The 20,843-nt window shown below is 39.4% G+C and overlaps 1 protein-coding gene across 2 annotated transcripts in view; it reads right to left on the bottom strand.

Moving 5' to 3' along the window:
- The window catches only part of ASTN1 (astrotactin 1), a 361,917-nt gene that overhangs the window by 226,063 nt on the left and 115,011 nt on the right, over positions 1–20,843 (bottom strand). For both annotated transcript variants that reach the window (XM_060774412.2, XM_060774413.2), the window contains exon 2: positions 14,288–14,475. In XM_060774412.2, coding sequence (XP_060630395.2) covers positions 14,288–14,475 — 188 coding nt within the window. The remainder of the gene's footprint in view (positions 1–14,287; positions 14,476–20,843) is intronic.

Below are 20,843 nucleotides of genomic sequence, written 5' to 3'. Positions count from 1 at the left end.
CCTCAATGATGAAGTAATCACTCAACCTTCCCTAGACAACTATTAAGATGCAAAGGGACTGGAGCAATTTCACTAAATCACAGAAATATAAGGTTGGAAGGGGTTCCATAAATCATAAAGTCTACACCCACCTATCAAAGAGAAAGTGCATTTATGACCACCACATTAACTACACACCAAATCATAAAAGCTCCTTCCATTTCAGTATAGTGAGGCAAAGGGGGAAAATAATAATAATAATAATAATAATAATAATAATACTTTACTAGACACACCTTCCTTTCTCCCTTTCACTCTCTATTTGTGCCTCTCAAAAATCCAAAACACTGTTGGTAAAAGCTGACCAACAGTTAGAACCAAGTGCCAGCGCTTCCAAGTTCTTGGTGTTTATTTAACATTTTTAAAAGTTAGCTTTACGGCCATTTTTAAATCTTTTGATGTCCACCAACATTATGTTTTCCATTCTTGAGCTGAAAACAAAATAAATGGTTTGGGTGACAGTGAACATTTGGACACCATGGCTAGTCCAGTGAAGTTGATGGTGGAGGATCATCGATTCAGTGCATTTGTCCACTTGTCCACCAAGAGATTTGCAGAATGTTTTGGAGGTAACACTGATGAAATCTTAGCAGAAGTAGAAAGTGATATTTGTAGATGTTTTGCAGGTTTACAACAGAGTTGGAAGGACAACAGCTTTAGAGGGGGGAAAACCATCTTGGTATTCCTATCAATGTCCCAGTCCTCAAACACTCTGCTTCATTGGAAAAAAGGCTGCACTCGCAGAGCTCAGATGGTGTAGTATTCTGGCATTGATGTAAACTTTTTTGGAGAGGTGGCTGCCTAGGTAGCGGAAATGGTCAACATTTTCTAGCATTACACCATTAAGCATTTTTGCTGGCATTGCAGAGGGATTGCTTGGTGCTTACTGGTAGAGCACTCAAGTTTTCTTGTTGTTAAGTGAGAGGCTAAGTTTTTCATATGCTTCTGTAAACATGTTTAAAGTGGCTTCCTCTGAATGAACACAAGAATACATGATCATCCACATATAGGAGTTCTTGTGACCTTACTTTTGGTTTCAGCCTGCTTAGTTTAAAGAGTTTGCCATGTGATTGATATGTTATTTCCCTACCAGTGGGAAATTTCCCTTCAACAAGGTGTGGAATTATAGCTATGAAGGTGGAAAATAAGGTTGGGGCAGTAACACATCCCTGTTTGGCATCTGATTCCACCTTAAATTGGTCACTTTGGGAGCCACTGATGTCCAAGACTGCTGCCATCATGTCATCATGGAGTAGCCACAGGACATTCACCAATTTTTCAGGGTATCCGGTTTTTAAGAGAACCAGTCAGAGAGCATTATGATTCATAATAATGCCTTCACAAGATAGATGAATGCATTTTGGTTCTGGCATTCATCATTTTCTGGATATAGTCACCTCCTGTTTACCAGAGGCTGTTATCAATGATGGTGGTCAACAGGCACCCAGTTACTGTTGTGGATTATTTAATTTCTTGATTGAAAGCCACCAGTGTCAACTTCTTCCTGGCTCACCCATGCTCTCAAAACACAAGAATCACACTGAGATTACAACCTGCGAATGCTGTAGTAAAGTAGACAGCAAAAATTTCAGCCCAGGATCAACTTGTGATTAGTAACTACATATTAGTAAGTCTGGTTTTTGCTTTCACAGTACACTGGAGAACAGGTTTTCACAGATCAGGAGAAAAAAAAATCAGTAAGAATGGACACTTTCTGACTTCCTGCAGATCCTCAGAGGAATTTAGAACATCAACCAGATTATTCACATGAGACAAAGCAACCCACCTTTCCAGTCTAAAAGATGCACTTGTCACTAGAAAGTCAGCAAGTGCCTCTGAGGAGTTCACATTATACAGAATTTTGCTTCCTATTTCCAAAACTTACAACACACTATATACTTTTATTCTGACAACTTATTTTTGCACTGCTATATATTGCGTTTTCCTTCCATCTGCTATTGAAACTGGTAGAGTAGTCAAGTTGTTCTTCCAACTTTACATATGAAACAATTTCTAGAATATGTGACCAAATTTCAGCATGTGAACATTCTGCTGATCACTCAGTGGTCAACAAAGATGATATTAGAAAGCAAATATATCTTTCTATAACCAAACAAAATATATGAAACAAATGAATAAGTTACTTTATTCAGGACTCATTTACAGCAGGCAGTTTAAAGTAAAGAAAATCTGCCCCAGAGGAGCCCCATATTCAGCACATTCATGCTTAATCTGGAGCTATTTTCTACTAGCCGTCCCCTGCCACACATTGCTGTGGCCCAGTCTGTGTATACGAGTTTTGTGTTTATATATATTTGTGTATATGTATATGTGTGTGTGTTTGCATATATATATATATAGAGAGAGAGAGAGAGAGAGAGTTTTGTGAATGCGTAATAATGGGTTTTTTTTGTTTTTGGCTTTTTAAGTGTCTTCTGTTGTGTTTTTCAGCATTTTTATGATGGTCACTCGTTGGTCTGATAGGTGTATTGTGTCCAAATTTGGTGTCAATTCGCCCAGTGGTTTTTGAATTATGTCAATCCCACAAACGAACATTACATTTTTTATTTATATAGCTAGATGGCCCAGGAGTGCATCTACTGTGTTGCACTGTCACATCATTTGTGTTGCCCCTATCACTGCTTGTAGTTGGCCGTAGAGCCTTGACAAGCTCCTAGCTATTGTGTGCTTTGCTGATGTCAGAATGGGGCACCCCTGTGACCAGCAAGGAGATGGTGATTTTCTCTTCTTAGTCCTAGTTGCCAGGTGTCCCATTCCGACATCAGCAGAGGTGTCTACAACAGCCAAGAGATCAAATGAAACTCCATGACCAGCAAGGAGAAGCGGTGGCAGTGACACAGCTATGTTCTATCTGTTCTGTCGCGCGCTGGGCTTGAAACGAATTGCCTTTAAAACAGGACATGCAACTTTAGCCCAGCAGGAAGCCAGGGAGCCTGAAGAGAAATTCGTAAGGATTTTCACCATAAACAGTCTTTAGAGGACTTCTGAAATATAACAAAGTCTTTTATTGATGAACTATCAACAGAAATTTCCTTTGTCTTCAAAAGGTTAAACAAATGCTTCCAGGCTTTTGTGCGACTGGTGGTTTCTAACTGTTACTTTTACTCTGAAGGAAAATCCCTTTCCAAACTTCTCCCAGGATAACTGTGAACCTAAACCTAACTGATGTGGGCTCCACTACCGGGTTGAACCATGTCTCAAAGCACCGAGTGGACCTACCAGTAGGCCTGTAGTCACTTCAGCTGGAGTTCTTAGATATTCAAAGCTGTTTTTCCCTCCGAAATTCCTCCGAGCTTTAGGGCTGTTTCCCTGGGAATCCTTGGGAATCCTTTTGCCTGTTCTCCCCCGAGAGGTCTTAAGGGTTGAAGCCTTTGTACAGGAGAAGTCTGTACATGTCCTGTTCATTGACTTTCCTTGCTGAGACTGACTGAAAATGGCTCCCTTCCCTTCTCAATTTTCCTGAACAGGGGGCAGAACCAAACTTAACGATGATGGACAGGGGGCCTGCCCTATAACTGCAAACTTTAACAGGAAGCCACCCTTCTGCAGAATCCCAAGCCTTGGGCTGCAAGCAAACACTTAATACAAGGCAAATAAAGTGGGAGCTTCTGGTACAGCTGTACCAGCACACTATGCCCTTTCCCTGCAATGAAAGGGCGTTGGCACCAGTTCACAGTCTGAACAGCAAATGGGTTCCAATTGCAATCAATCCCATTGTGCTGACTTCCCCAAACAAATGAATATTCCAGAGGTTCCAGCAAACTCTGGAGTATCCCGACTGTTAAAAGCAGGAAAAGGTCAGGTTACACACACACAAAACTAACCCTGCAATATTCACCAGAAGCTATTGTGCATCAAAAAGGCAGCCAGCACAGGATTTTTGGTTAATGTAGGCAACCCTCAGTCACACAGTTGTGGTTTTTGCTTTTATAAGAGAAAGGAAAAGATCAATTTGTATTTTAATGATCTTATTCAATCCTCTTGTGTAGTCAAATCCTTTGCTGTGGTTATAACTTTCAGAAATGCAAAATAGATGCTCTCTGTTCTTTGACAATACTCTAAAAATGAAACCGCCATGAGGTATTTTTTCTACTCTTGCAAATCTAGGAGAAGCCAGTAGGAAACCATAAGCACCAAAGGTCATCTTAGATGCACACACACATCCCACACACCGGCTTTCACTGGATGATTGGTGCAAGTCATAATGGCCAAATTCTATCGCATAGCAACCACTCATACTTTTTAAAATGCAGATATTCTCCTATAAATGCCACACATTTATTCTAGACCAAAATTACCACCCACATATAACTAACTTGAAATACCTCTACTTTTATATCACTGGTAACCAACAAGAAGGAGTGTAGGTGGCTTCATGCATAGCTCTAGAAAAATAATGAGTTTCTACCCTTTTATGAGCAAAGAAATCTGTATGAAATTCTCAAAACGACAATAGACACTGTTCCAGTGAAAACAGCCACCAATGTTAATATAACTGAAGGATGTGAAAAGAATCTGGGTAACATAGAAAGAAAGAAACTTTTCAGTGAAAGGCAGATTGTATTATTAGTCTGCTTTTTATATACATTTTAAAAAGAATACAAATTTGGATAAAGGGCAGAGAGTAGAAAAGATGATAAATATATCCAGATGACTAATAAAAAGATGACTGGAATAGGAAAAGAAAATGAAAGGTGGACATGATAGTAGTTTTTAAATATCCATTAAAGGAGTAGGAAAAACATTTAGGAAATAAGCAACAGTTTCAAGAGTCAACAAAACTACTAATTAATAAAACATAAATAATGGCTTTCCTAAATGTTCAAAATCTGTCACATTGCTTATTTATCACATTCCAATCCTGCCCTTAGGACATTCAAAGTAATATGTATAATTATTTCACTGCCACTTCATCTATAAAGCAACCGTATAAGCTAAGTTGTAGTATCTCCCTTATCATCTCATATAAGAAGTATTTTAACACAACACAATATTTTAGAGTATTGGCTGACATGCTATGGATCATGCAATCACAAAATCCTAGTACTGGAAGGGATCCAGTGGTCATCTAGTTAAAGCTCCTGTCATCACAGTACATAATAAAGCTTTTCTAAGCAGTAGCCATCTGATTCCCAAGAAACTGCAGTATAAAAATCTCCTTGCTTATAATTTGAATCTACTAGTTCTGGTCCTATCCTCTGAAATAGCTTCCTCTAGTAGGTTCTATATGACAGTTATTCAGATTTCAAATAGCTTCTTTCATATTACATCAGTTTTCTCTTCTCCAGCTTAAACATACTAAACTGCTTCAACATAATAATAATAATAATAATAATAATAATAATAATAATAACAACAACAACAACAAAATCAAAAACTTTATATATCACTCTATCTCCCCAGGAGGATTCTGGGCAGTTTCCTTTTTTAAAAAAAGAAGAGATATTTTTATTATGTTATACACACAGATCAATAAGCCAAATTCCAAGTGTTACACATATAAATCCTGAGTAATTCAACAAATATTAAAGACATTATGCTAATTTACACTGGTGTATATTACATTATCTCCACCTTCCCTCCCTCTCCCTCTTCAACCACAGTATATTTCTAGCTAATCTTGCAGAACCATCCATTGGTAGAGTCTTTGTATTTTTTCTTTGATGTGATCGTTGGCTCCTCCATTTTTCACCCAGTTGAAGTAGACCTTCCATCTATTTGTAATGATCTTTTCTTTGTCCATTCTTGGTGTTTGCTTAGTCATAATTCCCGTAATATCTAACAGCACTTGGTCATACATATAATCATTCCAATTACTTAACGTCCATTTCGATTTGTCTTTCCATCCTCTAGCAATCACCGCATGGGCTGCTCTTATTGTTACCTTAAATAACTGCTGGGAATTATTTATTATACTCGGATGATCCAACACTCCCCATAGTAGCAAATCATTATTAATTTGAATTTTTATCTGGAATATCTCCTGAATTTTTCCTTGTATCATTTGCCAGAATTTTTTTATTTCAGAACACTCCCACCACATGTGTGAATAAGTACCTTTTTCTTTATTACAATGCCAACACTTTGGATTCTTTCCTTTTACCATATAAGCCAATTGTTCAGGAGTTCTATACCATCTTAATATCATCTTTTTTCTAATTCATTATATTTTTCTATTTTTATTTTATTCATGTTCCTAATTATTTCCTCTATTTCTTTTGTCTGTAATGATTTAACTCCGTTCCATTTGTTACTTATTACTCTAATCATAAACTCTTTATCTTCTACCATTAAATTATATAGTTTTGCCACTGTTCCTTTACTTGTCTTTTCTCTTGCATTTAGCAATTTATCTACCTTTAGTTCTTCAGTGGGCTGTGCACCCTCTTTTTTTACTTTTTCCCAAATCCCTCTTAATTTTAACCAATTTTCTCCCCCCCCCCCTTTTCCAAAAACTCTGGCCAATTAATTATCTCTCCATCTTGTTTCCACATATCTTTTCCTCTCCTTAATCCCTTTTCTTCTAAGTTATTTGCTAACCTTTCGGGGAGTCCCATGCTCTTAATTGGGGTCTGGGCAATTCTGGGCAGTTTCCAAGCAACAACATCAAAACATGCAGAGTCACAACATGAACAAAAAATAACAGTAACAGCAACATAAGCGTGGAATTACACAACAACACATAAACATTAAAATAAAAAAAATCCTGCCTGCTCTTCATGAAGAAGAACAACTTTATTTTTCTACCCCGCCTCCATCTCCCCGAAAGGACTTGGGGCAGCTTACATGGGGCATGGAAAAGGAATGGGTCAGGACAATTAAAAAGGCTGGATCAAGACTGATACAAATTGAAATAATCCCTAACAGGACTTGGCTTTGGTCATTCTCCTTTGGAGACATTCTAGCACAGGGGTTCTCAAACTACGGCCCGGGGGGGGGGCGAATACGGCCCTCCAAGGTCATTTACCTGGCCCTTGCTCAGGGTCAACCTAAGTCTGAAACAACTTGAAAGCACACCACCACCACAACAACAACAACCCTATCTCATCAACCAAAAGCAGGCCCACATTTCTCAATGAAATACTAATAAGTTTATATTTATTAAAATAGTTCTTCATTTTAATTATTGTATTCTTCTAAAGTGTTTTTTGCATTACAAATAAGATATGTGCACTGTGCATAAGAATTCATTTTTTTTTTCAAATTATAATCCGGTCCTCCAACAGTTTGAGGGACTATGATGTGGTCCTCTGTTTAAAAAGTTTGTGGACCCCTCTTCTAGCATGTTTAATGTTCTTAAACTAGTGCCCAGAAATAGACACATTATTATGACAACTAAGGAGAATGGTACTATTACTTTCCTTGTATTGTACTATTCATGTGGCCTAAAATTATATTACCCTTTCGGCATTGCATCATACTATTAACTTGTGTTAAACTTGTGGTTTACCAAAACCTCAAGATGCTTTTCACACATGTATGTTAATATAGAAAGAATTGGACTAGGTTCCAACATACAAAAAGAGAACAATGTTTCTGCAAAAAATAATAATATTCAAAACAATGTGAAATGAAACAACCAGATCAGCTAAGCTTTGCTAGGTAAACATTAAAAAAACACACACACTTGAAAGATTATTCCAAAAGACATCCATGAATAAGTTCTCTCTGCTTGTCTTAAGTTTTACATTTTATGCCCACACTTACAGATCTCCTGCATCACCAACACTTCGCTTCCTTCTAATCCTCTTCCCTTCTCCTCCATTTCTTTTCCCACCCAACTTCCTCCTTCTTATTATGGTAGGTGATGAGGTAGGCTATTTGTTCTGGTCAGCTCTGAGAGTGAGGATGAGGGGTTACTGGAAGGGTGTAATGGCCCTTTGCATCAGCGAGGTTGCTATGGATTTAGCTTTCTTACGAAAGAATACTCCAAGACACACAGGAGCTGAAGATACCATACATTTTAATTGTTTAGAATGCATGAGCTATGTTCTAAGTCCATATATATAGGTATTTACCTATAATGTCATAAATCACTGAAATCCTCTGATGCTAGCTTGTTCCCACATACACATACCAGAGTTCCCATTCCCACACATCAGAGCAATTGATCTTTGGCTGGTTCATGTCCCTTCCAGCATCCTGTTCTCCCTATTGGCTATGTGCTATGTGTCAGTACTGGGGAGGTCATAGTTGAATGACATAAGTGATTATGACAAAGGGCCAGTGGTGGAGACCAGCAGCTCCCAGCCTAGCTTGATTATTGTAAAAAAGGAGCCTCCAGCAGTAGCCACCACTTCCCAGCAGGCAGAGCAAGCAAAAGCGAATACATCAGGGCAGACCAATGAAGGGTTAAATGCATCGTCCCTTTTAGAATGCAGATGACAGCATTCAGAGGTCTGCAGGTCTGCACAGTTAGCTGAGAAACAGGTTGTACGCAGGGCATGAAACAGCTCTCAAGGCTTCAATCTTGTGGAGAGAGACAATGTCTTTGTTTTGTGGTATGAATCTGGACTTTGGTGCTCTTTGGATTCTTGACATTGTTAATTCTGGACTGTACCCCTGACTGCTGTATTTTGGTTTCTGACTTGGACTTTGGGCTGCTGTTTTCAGACATTTATTTATTTATTTAAAACTTTTGTATCCTGATCTTCTCTACCTCCATTGAAAGACTCGAACTGGCTAACAGCAAGTATCCAATGCTCACAAACAACCTTTAAAACATCATATATATATATATATATATATATATATATATATAGTTAAAAATACATATCAGATAAAAAGTATACTAAAACATTTGCTAGGATAAAAACAACGTCCAACTCAGTCCACACATTGTGGTCAATACTTTAGTCAATTACCGGTCTCAGCCATCACTCTGTAAATGCCTTGTTCCACAACCAAAACTTCACTTGCTTCCTAAAGATCAGGAGGGAGGGGGCAGATCTAGTTTCAATCGGGAGAGAGTTCCATAGTCAGGAAGCCACCACAGAAAAGGTCCTGTCTCTCATCCCCACCAAACGTGACTGTGAAGGTGGCAGGACCAAGCAGGGCCTCTCCAGAAGATCTTAATGCCCTTGATGGTTCATAGAGGAGAATATGTTTGGACAAGTAAGCTGGGCCAGAACCGTAAAGGGTTTTGTAGGTTAAAACCAGCACTTTTAATTGTGCTTGGAAGCTAATTGGCAGCCAGTGGGGCTGGCGCAACAAGGGAGTTGTGCGCTCCCTGTACCCCGCTCCCATGAGTAACCTGGCTGCCAAGCGTTGGACTAATTGCAGCTTCCGGGCAGTCTTCAGAGGCAACCCCACATAGAGTGTTGAAGTAATTATATGGGATGTAACCAGAGTGTGGACCACCGTGTCCAAGTCAGACTTCCCAAGGTACAGGCATAGCTGGATACCAGCTTTGTTGACCCTGGACTGGAATTTTGGTTGGTTTGTTCCTGAATGGACTCTGAAACTTTGTTGGCATGACCACAGCAACTTGGACTCGGGATTTGGGATTTGTCTTGCTCCCAACAACTTGTGTGTGTATTTACCCTAAGAATGTTAGCTTACAAAGACTCCAGCATTTATTTATTTTTTCTTCTAACATAATGGGACTTTGTTTAACTCTTCTGTTTCTTGGAAAGCCTTTGTTTAACCTGAATTTTGCATAACAAGGTACAAATCTTACTTCCCCTTTCCTCTCCCTCTGTTTTACTGTTCGCACATGTTCCGTAATAGATTCTGAAGGGTGCAGCTTTTTACCTTGCCTACAATAGGATTGATGAGAGGAAAATCACACTCTTTCCAACTGATGCTTTCTTTTATTGTTTTACTACAGATGCACTGATGCCATCTGACACCAAAAGTCTGTGTTTATCCATCCCTCATCTCCCATCCTAGCAATGCAAATGCTGTTTCAAAAATACTCCAGCTACACAGAGGACTAGAAAGAAAGGGGGCGAGAAGTTCCTGAAATCTTTTCAAAATGGGCATTCATTGGAAAAAAATTACAGATTTCTATTAGAAATGGAATTAGAGGAAGAACAACTGAAAGGATGTATGATTCAATGGGCCAAAAATATTGGACAGGACACTGAAATGGAAAAATGAGAGAGAATGTGGTAAAAAGTACTAAAAGATATTCTAAGTTTTGATTTGAAAAAGAATTCCTATAAAATGATGTGAAGATGGTACCTGGCCCCAGTTAAATTGGTGAGGATTTACAAGGACACTATACATTTATAATGTGAAATACGCCAAGGTATTTTCTATCATGTATTGTCGAATATTTTCTATCATATTTGGTGGACATGAGACAAAGTAAAACAAGATTGGAGATGGCTACTAAACTGGCTACAAGAGATATTTAAAATTGATTAGCATTAGATCCAGTGTTGGGTTGGATCTAATTTCAACAGAAAGGAAGAAACCATGAAAATGAACAAAATCTGGCTACCAGTATTAAAAAAACTCAATAATTACAACAGCAAAACAACAGAGAGTAAACAATCAGGCACATCAAATCACCTCTCAAAAAAAGATTCCCCCAGGCACTTCCAAGACATTAAATGCTAATCAAGGTGGTCAGTTGAAACATTCACACCTAGCTGCAGCAGACAAAAGTCCTTTGTCCCACCCTGGTCATTCCACAGATACATAAAACCATTTTCCTACTTCCAACAGACCTCACTACCTCTGAGGATGCTTGCCATAGATGCAGGTGAAATGTCAGGAGAAAATGCCTCTAGAACATGGCCATATAGCCTGGAAAATCTACAACAACCCAGTGATTCCAGCCATGAAAGCCTTCGACAATAGAGATCCAATGTTATTTTTACTGGGACTTCTAGAAGAATAAGCAAAAAATCACAAATTTCAAGCCAATACATTACATGATTATTGCAGCGAGACTACTCTATGCAAAAAATAAATTGAAAAACTAAAGAACTAGCCCTAAAAGAAAATTGAGTGGCAAAAGTTTTAGAACTAGAAGAAATGGACGTGTTATTTTGCTTGATTAAGAAGAAGCCAATTTATATCCTTTTAAAAGACTGGGAATCATTTATATCATTTATAAAGAAAAGGGGAAATGTAAAAACACTAGTGTGTTTTGAAGTTTTCAAAAAAGATAATGAGTTTTTTTAAAAAGATAAGAGAATGAGTCAACTGTCAAAAATGAAAGACTGATGGGATTATAACAACATTTTTATTTTGTTTCTTTGAAGTGGGAGGTGGGAACTCTATTTTAATCTTTTAATATTATTTTATTGTTTTTCAATGGGGAGGGTGGGCAAAACTCGCTTAAATTGATGTATATTGTGATATAAGTCAGAGAGGGAAAATTATTGTTTTCATAATTTGCATGATAATACTTACATTGGCTAAAAATAAATATATAGATTACAAAAAACAAAATAATAATATAATACTAAAATAAAAAAAAACTTTATTTATACCCCACCACCATCTCCCCCAACAGGGATTAGGAGCGGCTTACATGGGGCCAAGCCTGAACAACAAGTTACAATACAAAAAAAAACCAACAACATAACATAACATAACATTAAAGTATAAAACATCAAAGCATATAAACAATATACACAGAACATAGAAACCAAATATAATGCCAGAGAGCAGCATTCATTGTCGGAGGCTTTGTTAATTGAGATATTTCTGTATTATGATGAAGCAGATTTTACAAGGAAGATGGAGTGGAGCCCAAGGAGTGGAGACAGCTCCTAAGGAACACTAACTATCCTGCCATAACAAAGAGCATATAATAGTTGCAAAGACTGAGGTTGAGAGAACAACATTTTGGTGTAATGCACAGTGGGGAAAGAGCCTTAGGAGCCAAATCAGGTTTGAACTTCTGGAAGGAGACATTACGTGATGCCATTCAGCATCACTGCTGCTCAAAGAGCTTCCTGCCACTTAATGTGGGATTTGGCCCACCATGCAGTCAATAGGTAGCCTCTGGGGCAAAAGGATTCTAAATGCTCATTGCAGTTTTGTTTTTACTGTTTATTAAATTTTTCTCCAGGACTAATAAAAAACAAAACATGAAGGGAGGAAGCTAGCCCCCGGCAGCAATCTAGGAGAGATATTGACATTCTCATTAAGGCAGGCTTCATTAAACATCCCCGTCCTTGGTATCAGCGCTGCCCGACGACACATTGTCTCCAGCTAATGAGCTTCTGCTGGCGAAAGGTATTGTACAATTCTTCAACTTGGCTTAAAAAAGAAAACTCTGCCTCTCCCACATTGATCTTTTGTTTTCTTTCCTCATTGGCATCCATTGTATTTGTGTCTCTCTCTTCTTCCTATCTTTCTCTTTTAAAAAATCTATATGAGGAAATCAGGCAGGAAGGTGGGTTTGTGGGAGGAATTTCTTTCACAATGATAGATACCAATAAACCATAAGAACAAACACAAAAATACCTAGAAGGCAGTAGGTTTGCACATACTACAAAAGCTAAAATCAAAGTTTTTGAGCAGAAGCTCACTTTTTCATGATGATAAAAGCAATGGAAGGGGACGGGGAAATCCAAATAACACCTAGGCGATCTGTCGTAGTCCGAGGATGATGGTCCTCTAAGTGATGTTTCTTGGCGGTGGAGACGTAGGTGGCTGTGGAGCCCTATTCTTGACCTGCATGTTCTCTCACAGTGAGGGCATTGGTTTCCAGGTGGAAGGCAGTCCCGGTCGAGGTTGGCTTGACACGCCTTCCTCTTGGCACGTTTCTCTCTTTTGCCTCTTCAAATTCTACAGCACTGCTGGTCACAGCTGACCTTCAGCTAGAGCACTCAAGGGCCAGGGCTTCCCAGTTCTCGGTGTCTATGCCACAGTTTTTAAGGTTGGCTTTGAGCTCATCTTTGAATCTCTTTTCCTGTCCACCAACATTCCGTTTCCCGTTCTTGAGTTTGGAGTAGAGCAGTTGCTTTAGGAGATGGTGATTAGGCATAATGTCAATATATGTAAAAGCATACATATCTGGAGTGCAGAATAGGATTAGTGGTGGTGACAAAGCTTATTAGTGTGGAGAATGATTTTCCCCAGTTTTAAAAACCCTGATTCCTAAAATGAGCCAAGAGCTCAAGCTTCCTCTGAGTCTAGCTTTTAATGGGTTGACGCTTCTCCTCCGCCACATTTCTGGTGTCATCTTGGAGCTTTGATGACAGCGATGTGGTAAATCATACTGGATTTTATTCAGGACTCTAAAGAAAATATTCAAAGTGATGAATCTAAATTTTGTAGTTTCAGCATCTTGACGAGTTTCTTAAACAATTGGACTAATACCAGGGCTCACTACTCCACTGACTTGGAAGCCACCAGTCACCACTGGCTGTTTCCCAAGCATACTTGAGTGAAGCAACAGGATCAGCACTAAAGAAAGCTGATGACACCAAAGGGAGGTCAGCAGTAAGGCTTGTATCCTTGCAGGAACTATCCATCCATTAATGCCAGAGAAAATGGGCAACATGATTTCCTAAAAGAAATTGGTGTAAGTCAAAGTATTGCAGTTAGAGTTACATGTGGGGTCTCATGGAGAATGCCTCTGGTTCACTGGAAAATTCTTCATATGTTTTCTCCATGAAGTCACATCCAAATCTGTTTGAATGACAGGCAGTCCCCAAGTTACAAATAAGATAGATTCTGTAGGTTTGTTCTTAAGTTGAATTTGTATCTAAGTTGGAACAGGTACAATTTTTAAGTGTAACTCCAGCCAAATATAGCTATAACTATGTCTGTCTATATACTTCGAATAGGAAAGGTAAAGGTCAGCAACCCTGTGGTGTTTGTTTCAACTTAAGAACAATTCAACTTAAGAACAAAACGAGAACCGACATAGTCCTGAGTTATTCAACTATCGAAAGCTTGTCGGAAAAGAAAGGTCTTACAGGCTTTCCGAAAAGCAAGAAGCTCTCGGATGGTTCGGTTTCAACTGGCAAGGCATTCCATAAATAAGGGGCCACAATCGAGAAGGCTCTCTTAACCATGAGTCATTTGTAACTCGGAGGCTGCCTGTATATGTAAAATTTAGAAATGAAACTTTGGAACCATACAAAATAATTTTACTAATTTTACAGAAACTCTTTTGACTTTTCTAAACGTTTCAGGAAAAATGTGGTAGTTACTCTATGGTCCTCTCTCATCAGATCTTTTACTCTATAGTAAACAACAAAGGAATATAGATGAATAAGCAACATATATACATTAGGGAAAAATGGACACTCACCATTACCGATATGTGAAGAATCCTAAGCTCTTCTTCGGCCGATTCGCTCTGAGGTTCTTCTGTCGGTTCCAAGCCTGGCAAGCTGGGAGTACCATCTTGATGGTGGATATGAAAGAGAAGTGTGCCATTCTCCAGCCATTGTTGCCTCCACCGTACCAACGGAATATCTTCTGTGTTGCCAGAAATCTCTGTGGATAAATGAAGACCAGTGTATTCAATGAAACCATCAAACAATACTCCTTTCCTTAGAACTCAAAAAAGGGAATTCATAATTATAGTAGTATAATATGCCCCAAGTAATATTTTCCTCACTGATGCTACCATTAGATGGGTTTGATACAATCTGCATTGCTCAGATCAAGGATACTTATGAAAAATGATAAATACATATGTGGATTCAACCACTAATTTGCTTTTGATGTCAGGCTAGTGAGACTCCAGCCTAAGCCGTCACTGCACTAAGACCTCACAAAAGATCACACTTTACACATGACCAGCACCCTTTTGTTGGCTGGAACCTTTCCTCAGTCAGTCTGAGCTGTAGTTTCAAGCCTGCAAAAGGATTTCTGTAGGTGAAGATATCTTACCCACAATGCTTTCCTCTGAAGATGGGCCTCCTGTCATTAATCTGGGATAACTACATGAGACTCTTTCTGTTGCTAGTGAAGGTCTCCAGAGAAGCTGCCTGTCTGTCTCATTTTGAGGAGACCTACAGAACAAAACAGAAAGCAGATGGTCCTCCCAGCAGTGGGCAGAGTGTGGAATTTCCTACGCTGTCTGCTAGGGTCAAATTCTCAATATACAATGCTTGAGAATACCAACCTTGCATCCTATCAAAACCTTTGGCTTTGCACTCCAATGTATTAAGTGCCTAGTCTTTTGTAGAACCACATAAATAATACCACACCGGCGAGGCTGTCCAGAATTGAACCTGGGTGTCAAAGGGAGAAGGTGTTAGAAGTTTGGAGTGGAGAAGAGGGTTAATGAGAAAGGCCTGAGATTGGTCAGTTGGCTAGCACAGATAGCTAGTGAGTAGGTTTTTACAGCTATTAGAGAGATAGCTGGTGGAGGAGTGAAGAGATAGATCCAGGACAGGACTATCTGTGGAGGCATTTAGAAATTACTGTCAGAGAAGCAATCCTGTCAGTACATTGTGATGAGGGAGAGAGAAGTGTTTCATGTGTAACTAAGTATGAACTGTTTAAAGTAACCACATGCTTTTAAGCCAGTATTTTGAAACAGCTAAACTTTATACCTGAATTATTCCAGTTCTCTTAAATAAACATCATTATTTTGTTGTTCACAACAACTGCCTCACGTGTGCCTCTGTGGGTTAAGTTTTAAAAGCAGTTTCCTGCAACAATCAAGAGTCTATGGTGGAAGCATATAATTCAAAGAACCGTCTTTTAGTGTTACCTCAGAACACAGGCCTGAGGGCTAGTCCAACACACTCTTGCCTAAGATACCTCAAGTAAGTCAAAGACTTATCAGTGCTTTTAATTTTGATGGTGGCTAGAGAGTTCTTTCAAAAGGTTTTTCGGCCAGTAGAAAGTTTCAGCTTTCCTTACAGCTTTTGTTTTGGGGCTTTTAATCACAGAAGCCTCATTCCAACCTAAGTGGTGTTCTGCTTTTGGGATTTTTATTCTCAAATAAATTTCTACACCGTTATAATTGGTGGAACAGCGTTTGGGATCTGTGTTCCTTCACAAATAAGCCCCCACTTGTTATATCACGCTATCCCTCTATTCTGCCTTACTTGGAATACTGTATCCAATTCTGGGCACTGCAATTGATGGGAGGTGTTGACAAGCTGGAATGTGTCCAGAGGAAGGTGACTAAAACGATCAAGGCTCTGGAGAACAAGCACTATGAGGGGCAGCTTAAACATCTGGGCATTTTTAGCCTGCAGAAGAGAAGGCTGAGAGGAGACATGATGACCATGTATAAACAAACACTTGCATGTGTGGGGAAGTCATAGGGAGGAGGCGGCAAGCTTGTTTTCTGTTACTCTGGAGACTAGGATAGTCAATTTTGTATGTTACTATTTAGGTCATGTGCAAAGAGGAAGCTGTAAAGGGATCTGATGTATTGTCCTCTCAGAGCCAATCATAAATTGTATGCTCTATGCAGGGGTTGTCTCCTGTCCTCATTTTTCTACTTCTTTTCTCAGATGGCCACCACAATTAGCATCTGCTACCATGATGACTACTGAGCCTTTGGGGAATCTGAGAAGGCCATCCTTTATTAGGCACTAAGATATCTTCTCCCATCTGATGCTGCCATACGCTTCATTCCAAAGAGAAACTAGCACTTTCATTTACTGTTATTAACCCCTGGCTCCAAATGGCTTTTTTTTAAAAAATCTAGATGTTAGAAGTTAATACCAGTGTTAATGGCTTCTCATTCAAGGCTCTAATGGAAGCTACACTGGAGAACTGGGCCTATCATCAATAACTATCAGACTCTGAACTTGAACTTTGCACTTTTCATTTTTCTTCTTCTTCGCCCTAAGTATGTTTTCCTATCAAAAAGGTTCATCAGCTGTATCCTTTGTTCAGAACAAAAACCAACAGATCATTTAATCTGTACTGCCAAGAACATCTATGCCCAGTTCTTACTGAAGGTGTTGCATACAGGCAGCCCTGGGCTAAAGCAAAGGACTCTCTTCCTTCAAAGGTCATAATCAGCAAGGTTCAATGATTTCAATGGGAGTATCTCTGTTTCCACAGCAGCTTGTCTTATGAGAATGCATCCCCCAGTGATGATGCATCCAGACATATGACAGTGTAGAGCAGACCAGTGGGCATGAGAAGGGTGGGCTGCTTTCCCATTGAGCAAAGCAAGACAGCTGCCTCAGGCAGATTTGGGGAGTCAGAAAATGGTAGAAGAATGTTAAGACAATTACTTTGTCACATGTGTATTTATACTAGCAGGTCTGTAGAAAGAGAAGCAGCTTTGAGATTTTTCCATCATGTGCCAAAATAATTTCATTGACTTTTGGTACTGTGCTCCCTGACTAAGGCGGATGCAGGCATTATTTGTACTCCTCTCTGGCATGCTGTGGGCCATCCCTGAACAGCACCAGCAGTAGCATCCAGGTCAGAAGTACAATGAATCCACTGTGGGTTTTATTCAGACATGAAAGAGCTATTTAAGATACAGAAGGTGCAAGTCATCACTTATAAAGTCCTAAACGGATTGGGACGCGCCTACCTTCGTGACCGTATCTCCTACCACCAACCTGCAGGATCCCTCCATTCCTCAGGGGAGGCCCTCCTTTCGCCCCTTCGACTATCACAGGTGCAACTTGTGGGAACGAGGGAGAGAACCTTCTCCGCTGTGGCCCCAGCTGTGGAACTCACTACCTGGTGAGATGAGGCAAGCCCCCACCCTAGCAGCCTTCAAGAAAGATTTAAAAACCTGGCTTTTCTGATGTACCTTTGGAGAGTGACCATATACTTCTTTCCTGTTGTCTCTTCCTTAATGTGTTCTCATATTGCACTCCCCCCATTTGTCAGAAGGCCTGTCTCCAGTGTTCCACCGCCTATGAGTTTTTCCTTTATATCTATATCTATATATCTCTATATCTATATCTATCTATCTATAAAATCATTATTCCTATCTCATCCAGTATTTTATCATTTTATGTCATACATTTGACCCGCCCATTGTGATTGATCTTTCACCCTGTTACTTTGTATTGTTTTATTTACTTTATGTTTCATTTATTTTATTGTGATGATATTTTTTGTTGTTCTGTATTTTGCCGTTATGTATTATCAGGCTTGGCCTCATGTAAGCCACCCCGAGTCCCCTTTGGGGAGATGGTGGAAGGGTATAAATAAAGATGATGATGATGATGATGATGATGATGATGATTTGAAACACAACAAGATGAGTCCACAGCAGACACTCTGTTGGCTGTTGAATTAGATCACACATTGGACACTTCCCAAGTGTCTAGGACTGTGTGATGTATTGGCAAATAATGCATGCAGATCCCAGTAAGGTGGCCTTCTGCAGCTGGCAGATGGCAATTTTGTCAGCGCTGATTGTGTTTAAGTGCAGGCCAAGGTCTTTAGGCACTGCACCCAGTGTGTCGATCCCCACTGGGACCACCTTTACTAGCTTGTGCCAGAGTCTTTGCAGTACGATCTTTAAATCATCATATCATGTCAGCTTTTCCAGTTGTTTCTCTGCAATCCTGTTGTCACCTGGGATTGTGACATCGACAATCCATACTTTGTTTTATAACATGATCGTGAGGTCAGGAGTATTACGCTCCAAATCTCTATCTGTCTGAATCCGGAAGTCCCAGAGGAATTATTATTATTATTATTATTATTATTATTATTATTATTAGGCTGTCCCAAATCAGATCATTACATTGAATATCTAATTTCACAATGATGAATCATCCCCAGAGCAAATTCATAACACCACAAAACTTTACCACTTTGTTTTGAATTAAGGATCCACCTCCTTATAAGCACTATGTTTCACATACTTGCTTTTCAATACACTCACTCACATACACATAGACACAAAAGATGTAAGCTACCAGATATATTTTGCATTGATATAATAGTGTCAAAACCCTCCTTGCACAGATCTAACCCTTTACTATGCTGGACTACAACTGGCCAAATGCATAATTATTTTAAAAGCAAATACTTCATATTCAGTCAAATGTGCTTCCTGTTAGAAGGATCCAAAGATTGAAAAAAGCTGAAAAGGCTGGATTCATCAAAGCCAGAACTGCCAAGAGCAACAGATTTCCACAAGGAGTGGAGTATTTTAGCAAAGGTAAAAAGGTATTTCAGCTACAATCCTTTCAACTAGCCTAGAACAGGAGAAGGGCATGTGGAACTGGCAATACATTTTTTTTCCTTACTCAGGACATCTAAGTTACCAGCTGAACCTTCAAATATATCTAATTCTATATAAAGCCAAATATACGATCATGAGAGAAAGAAAAAGATAACATAAAGAAATAGAACTGTGCCTCTTAAGTGACTTAGATCTCTGCCAGAAATTCATACCCAGATAATTTTAAAGCCTCTTTTATAAAACCATTATTATCCCTGCTTCCAAGGATAATCTAGTTGTTATCTATATAAGCAGGTCATGAGCACTGAGATGGCTGTACCTTTAATGGCATTCTGCTTGTGATCACTAATATAACTCAGTGTGTGGAACAGCAATCTCATTGTTCATTATTTCTACAGCATTTTTAGTGAGCAGAGAACTTAATAATCCTCATGTCATTCCTTTTCACACAACTCTATGAGATAGGTTAACAAGTCTAAAACTAATAGTGAAGCCTTGTCACTGAGCAGAGTCGTGTGTGAGGCAGGGCTCCATAACATGCAGAACAACTTGCAGGGTGGGGCTCTGTGATCAATGCAAGATCTCCCCCTTCCCCAGTAAAAAAAAAACAAAACAAAAAACCCATGCAACACAATTGGCTGTGGAAGCAAGGAATGCCAGGCTCTGTGGCTTTTGATCTAAAATGCACAATTTCCTACACACACTTTTCCCAATAGGGCAAGTCCTTAATTTCATCTCAGAAGATGGAGATAAAAGATAGCAGCAATCCTATATCCAGAATTCTCTACATTTTTTAGAAATCAGAAACAAAGATTGTCAGATAATTATTTTCATGAGGTTCCTTCATAGAGGTTATCACACAGAAAACTGGGAGACTTGGAAGGCACTGAACAGACTGCGCTCTGGCACCACGAGATGCAAATCCAATCACAAGAAATGGGACTACAAAGTGGAATCCACGACATGCGAGTGTGGAGAAGAGTAGACCACTGACCACCTGCTGCAATGCAACCTGAGCCCTGCTACATGCACAATGGAGGACCTTCTTGCGGCAACATCAGAGGCACTCCAAGTGGCCAGATAATGGTCAAAGGACGTTTAATCAACTACCCAGCTTGCAAACTTTATGTTTTGTCTGTCTGTTTGTTTGTTTTGTTAAAAATGTAATACAACTGTCTGGTTGCTCCTGACACAATAAATAAATAGAGGTTATGATGTAAAAGAAAAACTTCAGATCATGAGATAGAAAGTCCACAACGATCCTAATGCAAAAGAGCATTGGAAGACATGATTCATTCATTTAGGCCAAACACTTGACAAGAAAATGAAAACCAATTCTGGGATGTAGGCATGATAAAGTCCACCGTTGTTCTGTAGTTATGGAACCCCATCCACAGAGGAGCTGGTTGAGAAGGAGGAGGAGGAGGAGGAGGAGGAGGAGGAGAAGGGGAGGGGGGAGAAGAAGAGGAAGAAGAGGAGGAAGAAGGGGAGGGGGAGGAGAAACATGCACTGGCAGATTATGTGAAAGACAGTCAAGAACCAACATTGATGGAAGTCAATAGTGGTAAACTGCTTCAAATGCAAAAGACAAAGAGTGAATACCATAAAAATACAACCCAGAGCAGAAGAGAAAACTGGCAAAAGAAGGCTCTCCATGGACAGTTCCTTGGGAAAAACTGAGAGCCAAATTGACAAAGAAAAAACCTGGCTCACAAATGGAACTTTG

Source organism: Anolis sagrei, chromosome 4, assembly GCF_037176765.1.
Source record: "Anolis sagrei isolate rAnoSag1 chromosome 4, rAnoSag1.mat, whole genome shotgun sequence".
Lineage (NCBI taxonomy): Eukaryota > Metazoa > Chordata > Lepidosauria > Squamata > Dactyloidae > Anolis > Anolis sagrei.
This window is presented reverse-complemented; position numbering and strand designations above follow the sequence as displayed.